Source organism: Choristoneura fumiferana, chromosome 19, assembly GCF_025370935.1.
Source record: "Choristoneura fumiferana chromosome 19, NRCan_CFum_1, whole genome shotgun sequence".
NCBI lineage: Eukaryota > Metazoa > Arthropoda > Insecta > Lepidoptera > Tortricidae > Choristoneura > Choristoneura fumiferana.
Window position 1 is genome coordinate 4222533 of NC_133490.1, and position 18359 is coordinate 4240891.

At 34.9% G+C, this 18359-nt stretch overlaps 1 protein-coding gene across 1 annotated transcript in view; it reads left to right on the forward strand.

The window, feature by feature from the left end:
• Window positions 1-18359, forward strand: part of LOC141438843 (solute carrier family 41 member 1-like) — a 105945-nt gene that overhangs the window by 56296 nt on the left and 31290 nt on the right. The window contains exon 4 of the mRNA XM_074102865.1: window positions 10707-10834. Coding sequence (XP_073958966.1) covers window positions 10707-10834 — 128 coding nt within the window. The remainder of the gene's footprint in view (window positions 1-10706; window positions 10835-18359) is intronic.

Sequence of the window (18359 nt, forward strand, 5' to 3'; positions counted from 1 at the left end):
ATAAATTATTAGATAATAAATAATAATTAATTGGTCTTGTAGGTATTCGCATATTCGATAGTCAGCACCGAGTTATTTTACCAATTTCACAATCGCGATTGAAAATATTTTCTCCTCACCATCACACAACACAACAACACTCATTAACGCTTAATTATCAATATCAGGTATTCTATTCGATAGTATTTTATCAATTGACGTCATTACGCAGACCTCACAAATTCATCAATGTCACTCACAAACGCTTACAATCTCGCAATATCATTGATTATTTTAATTGACGTATTGCAGATCTTATCAATATTGTGATTATGTGTTATTTGAAGTTTATTTTAAATGGATATAGGTACTGCTGAGTACCTATATTGGCGCTAAATCTTTGGATCAGGTGTTCTATAACTATCATAAAGAAATACTTGTGATTTACTTTATTTACTTGGCTTACACACAGATGAACTCTATTTTTAGAATTTGGTTTAAATTTTATCCTTTTACGTAGTATAGTGCGAATCAGACTAGCCCGCCGTGGGTTTCATGTGAATTTAATTATAATAGTAGCAAACAAAAATTTGTAGGTAAGTAATTAGTATTTCTACGTTACGAAATTATTTTGTGCGTATCAGTGTTTTTACCTTTTTTATTTATTTGCTTGATGAGGCCTTGCTTCTATTGCCTTTTGTGATACAAAATCCCAAAAATCACTCCTAATTTTCAAATCTGTTATTAACATCAACATCTGATGTACAAATTATTTGTTTATTTGACGTTCTTTGTCATTCACTTAAAAATTGCATAAATTATAAACGACATTTGTACCTACACAACGAACAATGGATTGACGTAGGTATTGTAACTATTATTTTATAGGTTAATTTCGGTAGCTAATTTTTCAGTGTGTCTATTGTTTGCACAGCTGTGTGAGGAATCCATTTCAGTAAACGTATCTAAGCCCTGTATGTCCCTTATTTTTGGTTTTTACTTATAAAATTTAGTAAAGACGGACTGCATTTCTACTCCAAAGTAACTGCTGACTGCCCATGTATTTTTCATTGCATTTTCATTGCAGTTACCATATTTAACTGCATGTAAACTGCATGCTGGCTGTGATTGAATTGTTAATGTGGTCACAGTTACGCTGCAGTTACTTACACGAGTTAGATGAACACATAGGTAGGTGAAGGAAAACATCGTGAGGAAACCTGCACAAACCTGCGAAGCAATTCAATAGTGCGTGTGAAGTTCCCAATCCGCACTGGGCCCGCGTGGGAACTATAGCCCAAGCCCTCTTGTTCTGAGAGGAGGCCTGTGCCCAGCAGTGGGACGGTATATAGGCTGGGATGATGATGATGATGATGATGATGATAGGTAGAATTCTTTTTATCCCGGAAAATTACACAGTTCTCGAGGGATAGAGATCAGCAACTTTTACAAAGAAAAAATCTGATTTCTGAATTATGTTAAATAGTCACCTGCGCTGCATAATATCTGCCACAGGCGAAACGTGCAAAAATATCTGACACGTTCTACCTTCCCTAGAAATAGTTTTATCAGATATTTTTATGCACGCTTTGTTATGTCAGACATTGGTGCTGGTGACTGTATATTAAGTGGTAGGTATTGAACCGCGTACCAAAAGGTGAAATTTTGGTAGACCGAGTGGTTTTGCAAGGACAAGATGATATGTTAATAACATGTTTTTAAACAAGGCCAATATCCAACACTGCAATGAATATTTTTCAGCTGATATGATAACGCTGAGCTTCGACAATTTGGTATTTTCTGGGGTAAAAAAAAATACTTATTCCATTTATTCCGTTACTTACATTATCAGAAAATAGTGGACGCTTATTTTCTCTTCTGTCAATCGAACAAGAAAGGGAAAAAGATGAAGCTGTCAAAGTTCGGAAGTGGAGTCCGTGACGTCACACGGAACTTAACTGGCTACGTCTTCATTTTTTGTTTAATTGACAAAAGAAAAACTTCGTGTCCTATATTTTTTGATAATAGATAATCTAGATATTCCGCCTTTGTACAAGTATCTCAAAAAGGGTACAGAAGTCAATCACATGTATGTACTTCACTTTTTAACCGACTTCAAAAAAGGAGGATGTTCTATGTTCCAATGTTTTTTTATGTATTAATTAATAATTGTGGACCGATTGAAGTCGGTGACTCAGCACGACCCAGCAAGAGTGATTGAAACCCATAGTATGTAGGTGAGGTAGACGACTATTGTTCCACTCCTGCTGGCTCGTGCTGAGGCACCGACTTCGAGCTAGTAGGTACCTATCTAGAAAAATATTTTCAAGAGTTTTGTAGTCGGTTTCATTTTTTGTTATTTATTTATTTATTTTTTGGAGAATTTTGTTGGTTTTTGGAGTGGATATATACCTAATAATCTTTAGGCATAAATTATTACGCATTACATTTAAAAGCATAGTCGTCACATAGATTAACATCAAACAGCATAAATACAAAAAGACATAATAATTAATTCGCATCGTTACAAAAAGCATAAATGTGTTCACTCCTAAAAATTGTAATGTGCGTAGTATAGGCGCTTCGCGCCTGGACAACATAATTATATGTTTATAATTTATGTTTAATAAAATGTAGGAACTGAAATTATGGTTTCTGAAAAATATGACAAATAATTACTAGCCTAAATAATAATATGCATTAGTCAAATATTATATTGTAAATCATGTTCAAAATATTATATTAGTCCAATTAAAATTATTCTAAAACCATAATAAGCCAAACAAAGTACTGGCCAAATTATTACTATGCGACTGTATTATTATGCTAATACAAATTATGCTAAATTAAAATAGGTCAAAAAGAAATATGCGAACGGAAGGGATCCCACTCGTATGTAGGGTTCTAGGCAGTCTTGGTACTTCTGACTAATCGCATCAATCATATTAAAATAATCGGGACCTATGATAATATATCACTTTAACCCCTGATTGAAATGAAGATAGTTTCAAGTTATCTTAATGACGTAAAACCCGCATTTGTTGATAATTTTTAATTACTGTCCATTTCAATTAAGCCGGGTGTTCACTGACAACACTCGCTTGTATGTAATGTAATATAGGTAACTTAATGTTACATGACTTATAACGAATCTAGATACGCGACGCGGTAGCGTGTCAAGCCAAGTTCAAGCTAACAGAACTGGCGAGCAGCACCGTGAGTAATTTTACCCGAACCATTTGGAGCCACTTTTGACCCCCCCATAACTCAAAAACTATTTCGCATAAGCATGTAAAATTCGGCTCATTTATTGAGACTTGTGAGGTGCATGTGTGCTCTAAAATTCATAAACACACCTCAAACGGTTATTTAGATCATCCAAAAATCGAAATTGTTATCACTGACTGACCTATACCTAGATCAAAACTCTAACCCAGTTCCAGAAGACCTAGAAAGTTCAAATTTGGCATCCAGATAGGTAGTTGGGTTAGGAAGGAATAAATCAGAAACTAGTTCCAGAAGACCTAGAAAGTTCAAATTTGGCATCCAGATAGGTAAATTATTTGGGACATAAAAGAAACTAGTGATACTTCATCATTTTTAAATAAATAAAATTATTTCTTTACAAAAAGTAATGATACTTATCCCATCAAAACATAAATGTGAAATGAGAGTCTAGTCCATAAGCACGAGCCTGCAGGAGTGGACCTATTTATTTATTTATTTGTTTCGGTACAATTACACCTCCCTTTCCTTACATCTCGCAAAACTAAGGATTTTGATTTTATTGAATAAAGAATTACATATTACATATTGTAAACAACACAGAGGAAATTAACATACATAAATGGAAACAATTACAATTACTATAGTTGTCTACCTAACCTACATACCTACTATACGCGTATATTGGGCTTCAATCACTCCTGCTTTTCGTGCTTTGTAGACTTCAGACTTAGAACTATTTTCATGGTTTTTTTTGTAGTCGGTTCAATTCTTTTTTCACGCTTTTTAGTGTAAAAGATAGGTCTTTTTTTATCTTAGAGATACAATAGTTAAATGTCAACTGCTCGTCACCTTTTCAGATGAAAATCTTTTTCCGACGCAGAGACGTTTATTATTGAGGAGTCCTGGTGCTTCGTCACCCGTTCCATTTCACCATATGCATTACGATGAGCTTAAATTGCTTAGCAACTGTGTTAAAGTAATTGAAATTCAACCCGTAAAGTACTTGTATTGAGTAGTAGCTCCATTGGTCAAATGTGGTCTTCATCATCAGTTCCACTTCACCAAATAATGATTTTGAAGAGCAAATGTTACTACTAAATATATCAAAATTACCATAGACCCCTACAATATTTGAAGAGTTCCCTCGATTTCCTTAGGATCCAATCATCAGATCCTGATTTGGTGCTTATGGGCTTAATTGAACGCATTCCTAAACGAACAAAAAAATTTTTTTTTTAAATCGGTTCATAAATTACGGAGTTCTGATCTGAGGTAACAAACATAAAAAAAATACAACCGAATTGATAACCTCCTCCTTTTTTTTAAAGTCGGTTAAAACAAACTTTAGTATTCCATGTCATTTTTATTAGTTGTACCAAGTTGTACAATAAAAAAAGTCATGCCATTGGAATGATTTACTGGAATAATTATAAACTAGGCGTAATTCTAAATATGTGGTAGATATTTCGAAATGTAATGCGTGAGATACGATATAATGAGGAAGGAAATTTCTCGATGATATTGCAGTATATGACTCCATTTCCTTTTATTAGCCAGATATACCTTTACCAATAAAAGTAGTCAATAAGGGTTCAATAACATCCCACTAAAATAATATAAGTTATCACCCTAGGGCTCCAATGTACGTTATTGCCAAGTCGATAATTAATGCAAATAATCATATATGTAAATATTTCTTTGTTATCAACCTCATAAATTACTTTTATCTTATTGACATGTTTCGGTTCTTAAATAGTAAAATCTAGAACGCTCACATTTAAAACGCATTAAGTGGTAATGAAAATGTAATTAAATTTAAACCTTGTGCCTTGTTGTTACATATCATTATTTAAAATTATAAATATTTAGATACAATATTTTTCCTCTAAAGTATGGCAGCTAAAGGTTTGACCACATTGTGCTCGCTTTATATATTTTTTTTTAATAATAAAGCATGCTATGTGGATGTAGGTTTTTATATGATTTTATTTTGATTAATGTGATTTTGTGTTTAATAAGTTTTAATCTTGCAAGTCAAATTTGATCCATTTCTCTTACTAAAATAAAACCATACAAAACGTGACGTAAGGAATATTTTTGCAAATATTGTAACTTTTCCGTCCTCGAAAATAAACAAAACTGAACATAAATTAACATTTAGTTATGCGGCCGTTTCACTTTGGCCGGGGAGACACGAAATCGAGTTTTTTAATTTTTGTATTTTTTTTGTTTTATTTGTGTTTGCTGTTTATTGTTTTTTTTTTAATTTGTTGTATTTGTGTGTCTTTGTGAATGTGAATAAATGTCTTCTTTCTTTAATTTTATTTGATGACGTTCATTTCATGCAACTGACATTTTACTGTAAAAAATGTGTGTGTAATGTGTACTTATATATATAGTTAATTAATTTTTTTTGTAGGTTGACGATATTATAATGTGGGTAGAACGATATTCACAAATACCCCTCACACAACACGTGAGTTTGCTTTGTTGAAACCTCACAAAGCATAACCTCAAACAATTGCACATTAAAATTTAACCGTGACTTTAAAAATGTGAACGGAACCAAGGCCTTATGCAATGATTCGAGCATTTCACGCGTAATCAGAACAGTGTTTTGCTTTGGCACACACGTATATTTGTATAATTACAGTATAACGAGTTAAATAAAATGTAATTAGTTAAGAGTCTTTCGCGGGTTTTTGTTGGCTAAGGAAGACTTTTTCACCGGGAAGTGTTTGATTCCGCGTTTAAAATCTCATTCGTATTGTTCATTCTCTGACAGATCGCGCAAGAAGAGCATTGAGAAATGCTGGCTGGAGATAAACTGGCTGGCTGGCTGGTTTTTAAAACGAAATAAACAGTGGCTGAAAGCAATCGCGTCACAGTGAATTAATAAAAAAGAAAACCCATACTGGCAGATAGAAGCGTGATTAGTGTTTATGAAAAAAAAAACAGGCATTGGCCGAAAATATTGGTGTTCTTGCAAATTTAGAATCTGCAGGGACGTAATTGAGTGTGCTAAGTGTTTAATGTAACTAAAAACTGAAGTTAAGCTCAGTTTCTGTGTTAAGTGAGTCAAGATGTCGTTGATAAACATGGGTGCTAAATTAGAGATGTTTATAGATGGATATTACAACAGATTCCAAGGATATGTTGCCATAGGTAAGCCTAATAAATAATAATTTATTTTTTCCTTGTTGATATTTTCCCTAAAAATATCTTTAAGGTTTAAGATTATTTTATTTCTCATAAGATTTACAATCTTTACTTACAATGTTCGGTAACTTTTTGTCAATATATATGTGTATAGAGATCTAGTTAAAATGTAATATTGTAATGTATATTAACGATGATTATTTATTATGTACTTAATTAAATAACAAGCTCCAAAAAAAAATCATAATTTGTTTATCATTTCATTTCTTAGGTAGGTATTCAAGATCCAAATTCCCAAATTGATTTCACTGTAACTTTTTCTGTTTTAAAGAAAGCATCCCTATTAATTACCTCATTTTGCTATGCTTGTAAAACATAGCTCTAGCCGTTTTTAATATATTTTTCACACCTCTCCTTCAGAAAAGTAACTTTTCCTCCCTGACGAGAGGGAGCAAAGTGCGACTTTTCTGTTCAAGGCTTTTCTAAGTGTTTTATTGCAAATGCCATTTTTTCAAGTTGACAATTGTAAAGCCACGCCATTTTCTATGCTGGTTGTTCTTTAATAATATTTAGAATTATTTTTTTCAAGTTTCTTAATGCTCGGTGTGAAAAGTTGTATGAGCCACTCGGGAGCAAAATTATTTTCATCTTGGGCGTTAACACTTGAATCCCTCATTATGCTCAGGATTCTACTTAAGAATCCCTCGCTACGCTCAGGATTCTATTGTAGAATCCTTCACTACATTCTGGATTCAATGTACGCCCTCGCCGTAAATACACCATTTTGCTCCCTTGTGACACAAATAACTATTTTTAACGGCATCGTCTTTTTTCGCACTTATTGTTATGAAAACATTTTGACACCTTGGGAATTAATTCTGATAGCGTATCTAAGATATTATCACGTCCAACCTTGGTTTGATGCTAAATTAGCTAGTGTATATACGAAGCAGTAAATAGAACAAATAAGAGAAAATATTACCTACGTTTAATGGAAGTTAATGCAATTTGGATACGGCTCAGTGCACAGTTGGTGAACTTGTGAATTCGAGGTCAAGAATGGTTCGACGTCAGGAATGACGTAACTATACCTTGCTGTGACATGTTCCGTGCACCATAACGGTGGTATTAGGTAGTGCCATCACCGGAGTTGAGCTCACGCACACAAAAACATGTCATGTAATTAAATGACAGCAGGATTTTGACATTACCTCATTCATTCTCCTTTTATCCAATCAGTTCTATTTGTAGCTGTGTGTAATAATTCATTTTAATTCTCGTGGCACCTATTCGCTTGGCTCTGTGGCGTGGTGTTTTAGTATCATTACATTATTTATTTATTTTTTCTTTATTTTAATTACTGTAATAAATCTCTCTTTCTTTCTTTCTACAGCACATTTTATAACTATATCTCAGTTAAAATGTATTAACTTACAACTATTTATTTCACCCAGATCTTGTCAAATAGATAAATGAATAAGCTACGTAAAAAAGAAAAATCGGTAGTTTTTTGCCGTCAATGACTTTTTTCAATGAGTGTGCATTATCGTCAAGTCTACATGTGTACTGAAGTATCTACCTATATCGACAAGACAATCCAAATAAACAACGAGTGATATGCGCAACGTAAAATTTAACCTAAATTAATTTATAAAAATGGAAGAAACCTTTTTCTTACATATCCTTAAAATACAGCACAAGATCAAATTGATAAACTCTTATATTCGATTCAGTTGAAAATTTAAGCGACATCTTTGATCTCATAGACTTGTAAAACAACCCATTAGGTAATACAGAAATTCGTTTCAAGCAAAACGTCAGTTACATTTCACTACAAAGATTAATTATCGTCAAATTCGGTGGGGCCTTTAACAGGAGCAAATAATTAAAGCATTGATCGTACTCTTCAAACTTAACGACATTAGTTCCGCGACTTTAAAAAATAATGGAATCTTTCGATTTTTCTTTTTCATACAAATTAAATAGTATCAGTGTACGCCTTTCCATTATAGAGCTCAATTGATGCGCGTGTCGTGCTTTATACATCAAAACTTTTGCTTTACATTGCTTCTTCGATTAAACATTAAAGGGCTGTTTCACCGCCCATTGATTAATTTTATTTGACGGATAAATTAACTAATTGATGGTGTTACAAGTGTAATTAAAATAAATGTTTTAAAAGTAACTGAACTAAACTAAGTTGACGGGTACGATCTATGTTTTAATAACGCCCACCATTCACAAACCGAAAACCTATTGCCCTACATTTCATTACGACCGTTGTTACGTATAGATTCAGTGCTACCAAAACAACAAAACAAAAATCGAAACGGTGGAACCTTGATGCTTCTGACCTAGTCTGCTTTCACAACGTAAAAAAAAACTTTGAAGTAACGATTGACTTGTCGCCGCGTTTTTAATAGACGACATTTTTCTGTGAACTAGGAAAGGAAAAGTGGGTTATGTTATGGTAAAATAGTGAATTCTAGATATTCTAGACGGTATTAAATTTGATCCGAATTCAAAATAATCAATTTACGTGGACGATTTTCTATTTGTACTAAAGAAATGGCAGTGCAAATTCTGCTACTTACCAAATTAGATGAACGAAATAGTAATTGGCAGGCTTGACAGGTGACTATATCGCGATAGTATCCGTTGACTGTAAAGTTCGACTTGAACGGTTATTTTCTAGAATAAATTGATTGATGAAGACGAACTTTGGCCCTCAATCAATAGTTATGCCAGCAACGTCACTTGTTTTGTTGATGAACGGTTGAGTGCTCGGCTTAGCTTTGAGAATGAACTAGTAAAAAGTTCGAAACGGGTTAGCATTTGTGTGCTGTCTTGTAATAGTTGGGTCTGTATGACATAGGTGAAAGTGAATGAAGACGTATTCCGCATGACACGCAAGTGTCGCAAGGTAGTTGTAATATTTATTATTTATTTATTTATTATTATTTTATTTATTTATTCAGAAACAATACAAGGATTGTGTTTGAAACATTCTTACAATAAATTGAATATAACTTCATGACATATTTAGATTGCACATACTATGTAGGTATAACTTGATAATAAAATTACTTTAAATATTATTTGATACATTTATAATTATTTTAAATCTACTTCTTACTTGTAATACGAATACAATTTTAATATATTTACCACTAATTGTCGGCAAAAATTTCGTCAACGCTGTAAAAGCACCCTCTCAACAAAAACAACTTTAATTTATTATGGAAAGCCGTACTGTTGGTAATGATCTTAGATAATCTCCAAATTTTAGATCTTTAAAACATTTGTATTATTATATTGTATAACTTTTCATTGTATTCGTACGAAACATATAATATCCATAAAATAATACCCATAAAATAGCATCACATCGAGAAACAGATCTACAAAGCTGAACTTATTCAATTAAGGGATCTCTTCCAGTGGTTCCAGTATTCACACCTTTACTTAAGATTTCATTTAATCAAAGGAGTTATAGTTTCTATAAAAGTTCCGTTTTTGACATTTTGGCTACGGATCCCTAAAACGAAGGTCGCGTAGGCTAGATACAATAGGAGTTCTGTTTATCTTGTGAATCACTTTTCTAATATATTTCTGATCAATCTTTTATCAGAACCTGTTTCGCCTCGCGGTACAATCGTACAAGTGCCGTCTTACGCAAAGTGATGACAATGCAGAGAATCTTCATATTATCTGTTGTTATCGTATAGTTTTAGGAAATAAAGTAGATAAACGACCGTCACGGAGGTAAAAAACTGTCTATTTAAAACTAGATTTAGTATAAGGCAGGCAGCGTACGTAGGCGCCAGGTGCTTCGTTATATTCTGGGTAATAAGTTTTCTTTTATTATGTTCAATCAAAAACAGCAAAACATAGTTAGGCGTTCCAGGTTCCAGTACGTTAGGACAGTTATTTTTTTATTATTATATTAAATTCCACTTACTCGTAATATTACATCATAATTTACATAAATGTCAAGTTACAATAATTTACATTGAAGTCGTACAAGGTAATAAATAAGATTAATAATAACATAAAAAATTAAATTCTAAATATGCTCAAGATGTCCACATTAGTAAGTGATAGTAAAAATATCGTAGGTAAAGCACGAATTGGACTGCATCAACAATAGTACTTACTGTTGAGTAGACATGGAGATATTGAGATTTGATTCGGCTAAATAATTATAAATGACGGTGATGACAATGATAATTAAGCTTAAAGTTCTCCTAATGTTAAAGATGAGAAGATAAATAAATATAAATAAGTAAATAGTGGAGATGACAATGATGATGAAGCTTAAACTCCTCTTTTTGTTACAGATGAGAAGATCGGGGACAACGGGTTCACAATGGGTTCGATAAACTCTAATGGGGATCCGCGGAGTCCGGGGGATCCGCCGGACAAGAAAATCACCGAAGCAGACGCGGAGAAGCAACCGTTGTCAGGGGTAAGTGGCATTACAACCACATCACTTCTCTTTTCTGTACCATCTCCTGTAAATTTGCTAACCTACTCTTAGATACTGCTATCTGGAACTTAATAGATAAAGTAAAAGGTATTCATTGCCACCAAGTATAAAAATGGGAAATGATATTGAATAGAATAGAATAGAATATGATAGAAATATGTTTATTCAGCCAACACATCATGACAAGAAAAGAGAAAACACATTTACAAAATTATAATGAATACAAGAACAAACAAATAATGATGTGAAGCCGAAATGGTCTCCACTCAGCGGTGCTGTTGGCACGACTAGCGTTGTCAACGGTTGGTTATTATATTCGATGACCTGGTTAAAGCACTTAACGGTGGATGCAGGCCGCTTCCAACCGAAGCAACTGGAGGTATGTGGGGGAGGCCTATGTCCAACGGTGGACGTCCTATAGCTGATATAATGATGATGAAGTTTAAAAACACGACTTATATTACCATGCTACAGCTAACAACTGTTGGAATTTATGACAAATTACGTACTCAGCGTTCGCTGTTGGTTAAAGCCTCCATAGGACTTCCAGTGGACCTAGAAGATGCATCAGCGTTGTGACAGTAGAGCTCAAATTTATTTATATCCCAAAGTTACATCGGTCTGTTTTTGTCTGGTGCAGGTATCACACGACCTAGGCCAAATAGCTTACCAAAATACAATAGTACCCACTCGTATTAGTGAATTCAATACAAAATCGCTAATACTATTTACTTGTACTTTGATATGCAAGTCTCTGATAGTTCCATTTTCTTTTTGCCAAGGAACGCCTAAGCAGGTTGAACATCTTCATCCATATAGGTAATGATTAGCATTCCACTGGCCTGCATGAAGTTAGTTCCTTTCATCCTTTCTAACGCAATTTTAAAGGAACGGAATTCGCTATTCCACACGAGACTAGTGAGTCCACCTATTATATTCTAATCTATCGATCATCATCAAAATTTAAGATTTGCACTATTATGTTCAATTCCCACTTATGACTTTCTTCCACCAGTCTTTTGAGTTCTTTATGTGATCCTTTATTAGGCGTATAGGTATATGTTCTTTAATTTCTCCAGCTCATTTTTTTTACTTGTACATTTTATAACACTTATAATACACTCTGTAGTTATTTCCCAAATATATGACATCGATTTCTGTAGTAAAAGTCTGAAGTTATAGATATTAAACCAAAAACCTTGACCGATTTCTCATCATATCTCGTCACGCTATTGAATTTCAAATGGCAAAGCCAAATAAAGTACTTTCCTAATTAGATCGATAATTATGATCACCACTGATTATAATTATAGGTATTCTTATAAGCAATGTTAGTCACGCCGCATTACATGATATCCATGGGTTTTTGTAATAATTACGAGGACAATGAAGTAACGATTTATATGAATAACGCCGGATAGATTATTCTGAAGATTTGCGGTTTCTATTATAGTCGTGTAGTTGTGGTTTCTGTAGCAATGTCACTCACGATAGGTTCCGTACCACCGTTTAATTGCTAATTACAAAGAGAAATAACTATATTATATTATTATTTTATAATAAAAAAATAATTTTTAATACAAGCTTTTTTTTGTTCACTGTACTTGCATTGTCACCCAAAGTACATTTGCATACTTACCAAATTTCAAGTCGATGCTATTAACTGTTGAAAAGTTCCGTCCTGCGGAGACGATCCTGGCTGGACCACCAGGATGTCACTGCTTATATTATTGTATTGTCACACGATTTACATAAGCTTGCAAGATTTGATTACAGACAGAGAGAAAGACAGACGGACAGACAGACAGGCAACGGGACAGGTGGAACTAAATAAAAGCTTGTAAAAAGAAGTTGTTTACAATTTTTTTGCTGCCCATTTATCTGTTATCTGTTAAGACGCTTTGTCTCAGGAGCGTGTGGAGGACTCAAGCTCAAACTAATATCAAATTCTCAAGGAGCAGTAAAGAAATAAGACTTCTAAGTCCATGCATTCAACAGATGAAGCCGTGATAGTCTAGTGGTTTGACCTATGGCCTCTCAAGCAGAGGATCGTGGGTTCAAACCCCAGCTCGCACATCTTAAGTTTTCGAAATCCATGTACGAACTTACATTTGAAATTTACCACGAGCTTTACGGTGAAAGAAAACATCGTGAGGAACCTGCACTGACCTGCGAAGCAATGCAATGGTGTGTGTGAAGTTGCCAAACCGCACTGGGCCCGCGTGGGAACTACCGCCCAAGCCCTCTCATTCTGAGAGGAGGGCTGTGTCCAGCAGTGGGCCGTATACCTATAGTCTAGGATGATGATGATGAATCAAGAGATATAGTTATTAAAAAAGGTATTTCCATACAAATTGCTGGGGAATATATACCTTATCCTAGAAACTTGAAATTTGGTAAACAAAGTGATTTGATAATAAGGGTTCTGTTTTTGGAACCCCAAAAATCACTCATCCACTAAAAACAATCTGTTTATTTGTACGCAACCCTCAGTGCGCGAACTCGACTCGCACTTGTCTGGTTTTTAGGGTTCCGTAGCCAAAATGGCAAAACGGATTAGGAAGGATAAGTAAGGATGCATAACACCGGAACCCTGTACCACGAAAGTGTTAGGTACATACAAATCATGAAACATAATTGTTTAGCTACTTATACAAAATATTTTACTTTTAAAAATTTCATTTTTAATTCAAGCTTTTTTTGCTGACTGTACTTTTTGTTGACTGTATATACTTACATTGTCATTTAAACTGCATATCCGAAAAAAATTCAAATCGGTACTATTAACCAGTGAGGAGTTCCCTCCTACGGAGACGATCCTGGCAAGACCACCACGATGTCACTACCAGATTATTGTATTGTCACCAAATTTACATAAGTATGTCAAATTTCAAGTCAACTGGACCACTGGAAGTGGGTTAAATTTAGCTTCCAAGATTTGACCCAAATAAATAAATAAACGGCTAAAGCTAAAGAAAAGCTTGTAAAAAGTGAAAATTATGTATAGCACTTGAAACGTTTGTAGTACAGGGACCAGCAGGTATCTGTAATCAGACACCCATATGCCTCTTCATGTTCACGCCACTGCCCGATCCTGTGCTCATCCGACCAACGTCATGCTTTCGCACTTTTCTGTTAGTAACCTAGGTATTTATCAAGCTAAAAGTAAAAATTTAATTACTGTGTACTACTAATTTATTGAATCAGGCGTTACTTTGCGGAGGTCCATAGTTCATTGTGTACTACTACTATAAAATGCACATAATCATAGCAATAACTTTGTGCAAATAGCTACATTAAGTAGGTACATTTAATGTTTTACCGCATAAACTGTCGTAGTTCATTTCTTTTATTTCCGTTTCTATTGTAATCAGAATTTGTTTAATCAGTAAACGATTATGATTCTGAAATCCCATTGTTAACAAACAATAACACAATAAATTTTCTTCGTCATTAATGGCAGCCACTGCGCTTATGTCATTTACAGTAGATGTACAAAGAAAACTCCAGCATAAATTAGAAGATTGTTCTCTACTGTTGTGTCGGGTTATCCTTCGGTCAATGATGATAGATATTCAATTTCCGGATAAATACAACCAGGGCTCCTCAAAGCTCACCTTTGGCCTCATCTGCACTTTACATCAGGAGGGATAGTCAATCACTGTCAGTTTTAAAAAAGTGATCAGCCCAAGCACTGTTCCCCGTCAAACGGATTCAGATGAAAACCGTAGCTCGCGATCGCATTCAACATCTGTTTCGTTCCTCATCATACACCGTGTGACAGAAAGAAGTGGTGAAAATGATTGAGATTCCAGATGCGTTAGTCAATAAGGCCTCTGAATAAATAGGATGCAACAGAAATGCAGACTAAGAAAATCACACGAGGTAAAGCCTAATTGGGACGTTAAAGCGTATAAAAAAGAAGTAATCATTAATAATCCTCCTTCGGGCAGTCGGGTGAAAAACAATACCACTGAAATCTCAAAAACATGAGTCAAATCAAACAATCGCTTGACACCATATCGGTGATTTGCTCAATAGTCAATACTTCTGCTTGGATCAAAAAGAGCCCAACTGTTTCCAAAGTTGTTGGCTTATACACTTTAATAGATAAACCGAACGGTAGTTTATCTACAACAGAGTTATTTGCCGAGCACTTGGTCGCCGTTTCACTGTAATCAGTTGATAGTGTCAGTGTTTTTATCTCAATATAGCGAAATAGCTGTCGAATGCAATCGTTTTTCGACCTTGTCTCACGTTTTTGTCTCATTCTAAAAGTCTTCATTATCATCTCGACCTATATACATCCTCTCAGATGAGAGGGCTTGGGCCGTAGTTCCCACGCTGATCCCATGCTGATTCAGAACTTCACACACACTATTGAATGTCTACGCATGTTTTCCTTCATTTTAAAGGTCATAGTGAATTTCAAATGTAATTTCGCACATAAATTTCGTAAAACTCAGAGACGCGAGCCCGGGCTCGAATCTACGATCCCCTGCTTGAGAGGCCCTATGGCACCTTGACCTATGTCAAACCACTAGGCTACTACGACTAAATTTTGACAGTACCTAAATTTGGATTGCGTTAAACTCGTAAATCAGTTGATGTCCAATTAACTAAGCTTGTTAAGAATTCCATGATACATAATAATTATGTCGTCAACATAAAAACACCTTAATTTCTGGTACAACACCACTTTGTGCAAAGAATAAATATGATAGACGAAGCATATATTTCGACAATTAATGACAACTATACGCCTATGTATAATGAAATCTGTGGGCTTTTAACGACAAAGTATTCAATAACAATTTGTTTATTCTTATATTATTTAAGTATATTTATCCTTTGCTTAGTACCCAGCTGTGCTTACTTTGGGACTATATTAACAACAAAACATGTATCTCGTGATATTTATTTATTTATCCATTCTACTGTTAAATTTTTCATTTGCTGATTCTTGTACGCCTTTAAAGATGACAACTAAAGTACTTAGTTCAAAATAAATGGAATATCTGTCTTGCTCCTCCGCCAAGTAGTGAGGCCAAGTCGTGCGAAACAGCTACGCTTGAGTTGGAATTCGCATAAAAAACGTAATTTACCAACGCAAACGCAACTGAACCCACCACCAAGAGAACCACCACCACAACCATAAACAAAATCCCGGACACGTGTTTCTCTGCTCTCCGAAGCATCATCAGCGGTTGTTGATCCTACGACGCTTGGTCGAAGAATGAGCTCACTCAGAACGGCTGGCCGTATTTATGCCTTCCCTTTCACTTTAATTGCCTGTAACTAGAAAATACCCTTAATAACCAGCCTATGTCCAGCAGTGGATGTCTTTCGGCTGACATGATGATGATGATGACCCTCAATAACACGTGTCCTCTTGTGGTTCTCTTGGTGGTGGGTTCAGTTGCGTTTGCGTTGGTAAATTACGTTTTTTATGCGAGGGAGGGCGGGTTAAATTGCATGAAAAAACGTTTTTTCCTACTCAAGCGTAGCTGTTTCGCACGAATTGGCCTCACTACTTGGCGGAGGAGCAAGACAGATATTCCATTTATTTTAACATGGAGCTCCGCAAAGTAACGCATGAATCTATACAGTATTTGAAGTAGTTTACTTATTTGCTAAGTAGAACTGTTCCGGAAGTTAGGTGTGTCGTCAGTGCTGATAAACCTTAAAAGTCGACTAATAAAAACCTGACGTTCTCAGCCAGCTATCGTTAACTTATCAATGAGTAAACGGAAGAAAAGGGAATTTCGTGTATCGAATTCGTCACGTCTCAATTAATGATTAGATTACCGAATCTTGGCATTACTGGCTAATTTTACACCAGTTGTGAATTGACCGACAGACAGCATAAGTTACTATGGCATCGCGCCCTAACTCCCCTAGTGATCCTGCTCTCGCAGATTTGAAAGGAAATAGAGAAACATCGGAAGTAGATCAGGTATTTATAAGTATATATCATTTTGAACACCTTTGCTCTCTTGTGGAATTTAACAGTTCGAACAGAACGTTCCACTTGACCTACAATGGAAGGATACTGTGGCGTGTAGATGGCACGATTTGAAAATGCTGGCTTATCCTTACGGCTTTGAATCCCTGGAAGAATCAAACATTAGGAATTTCAAATAAAATTGCTTAGCTCACCTCTTGAGATTTTATAGGCGATAGCTAAAATCCCTGGACACAGTTGTGGAAATTTGAGTTCTTGGTCCATCAGAAGGAGGCGATAATAAATACAAGTTAATAAGAATAATCAAAACGTCAGCGGATAACGTTATCGTCTCGATTGTTTAAAACGTGCACGTGTGATAAAACTACTTAATGCTCATAAATTTCTTCATTTTTAAAGCGTCTAGACCATACGTGTATACTACTAGATGCCTAGTTGAGTTGGAACGGAAAAATAAAAATATGATTTCTTTTTGGGACATCAAGGATATATACATCATCTAAGTCGTCGTTTTAGCGTGATAAAGTAACAAGATAGACGCTCATATTTTTGCATTTAGGTTATTATTGGAAGAAATAAATGAGATTTTAATGTGACCATTAACCACTGAAGACCAAGGTAAATAACAAGGAAAAGGTAATAACTTCTGCTTCTATAAAAATAATGCTAAAAACATGAAGTTTCATACAAACGGTTGTGGAAGCAAACATACTCAAAGATAATTGAGACTGTAATCTGTCGATGTAATGAGATAATGCGTTCTAAAAGCAGGAAATGACAGTTTTTAAAAACGTCGGCCAGTACGCTACAATTTTGATTGTGCGCGAAAATTGTTCGTAAACATGTGAAACAATTATACATGTATAGCCCGAAATGACAATAAAGTACGATGCCCTGTTATAAGCACAAACTGTTCCGCTTTTGTGTTTTTTAACCGACTTCAAAAAAGGAGGTTATCAATTCGGTTGTATTTTTTTTATATGTTTGTTACCTCAGAACTCCGTCATTTATGAACCGCTTTGAAAAATGCTTTCAATTAGGATAGCACCAATCAGTGTTGGATCCTAAGTACTCTTCAAATGTTGTAGGGACACCTATGGTAATTTTGATATATTTAGTAGTATCTCGTGTATTTGCTCTTTTAAATCATCATTTGGTGAAGTGGAGCTGATGATGAAGACCACATTTGACCAACGGAGCGACTACTCAATAACAAATTTTAATACTTCACGGGTTGAATTTCAATTACTTTAACACAGTTGCTAAGCAATTTATGCTCATCGTAATGCATATGGCGAAATGGAACGGGCGATGAAGCACCAGGACTCCTCAATAATGAACGTCTCTGCATCGAAAACAGCAATTTTACGTAAAAGGTGACGAGGAGTTGACATTAAACTAATAGTATCATAGATCTTTTAAGTACACTAAAAAGCGTGAAAAAAATTATAACATAAAATTAAACCGACTACAAAAAACCAGGAAAATAATTTTCTACCAGTCTGAAGTCGGTGCCTCAGCACGAGCCAGCAGGAGCGA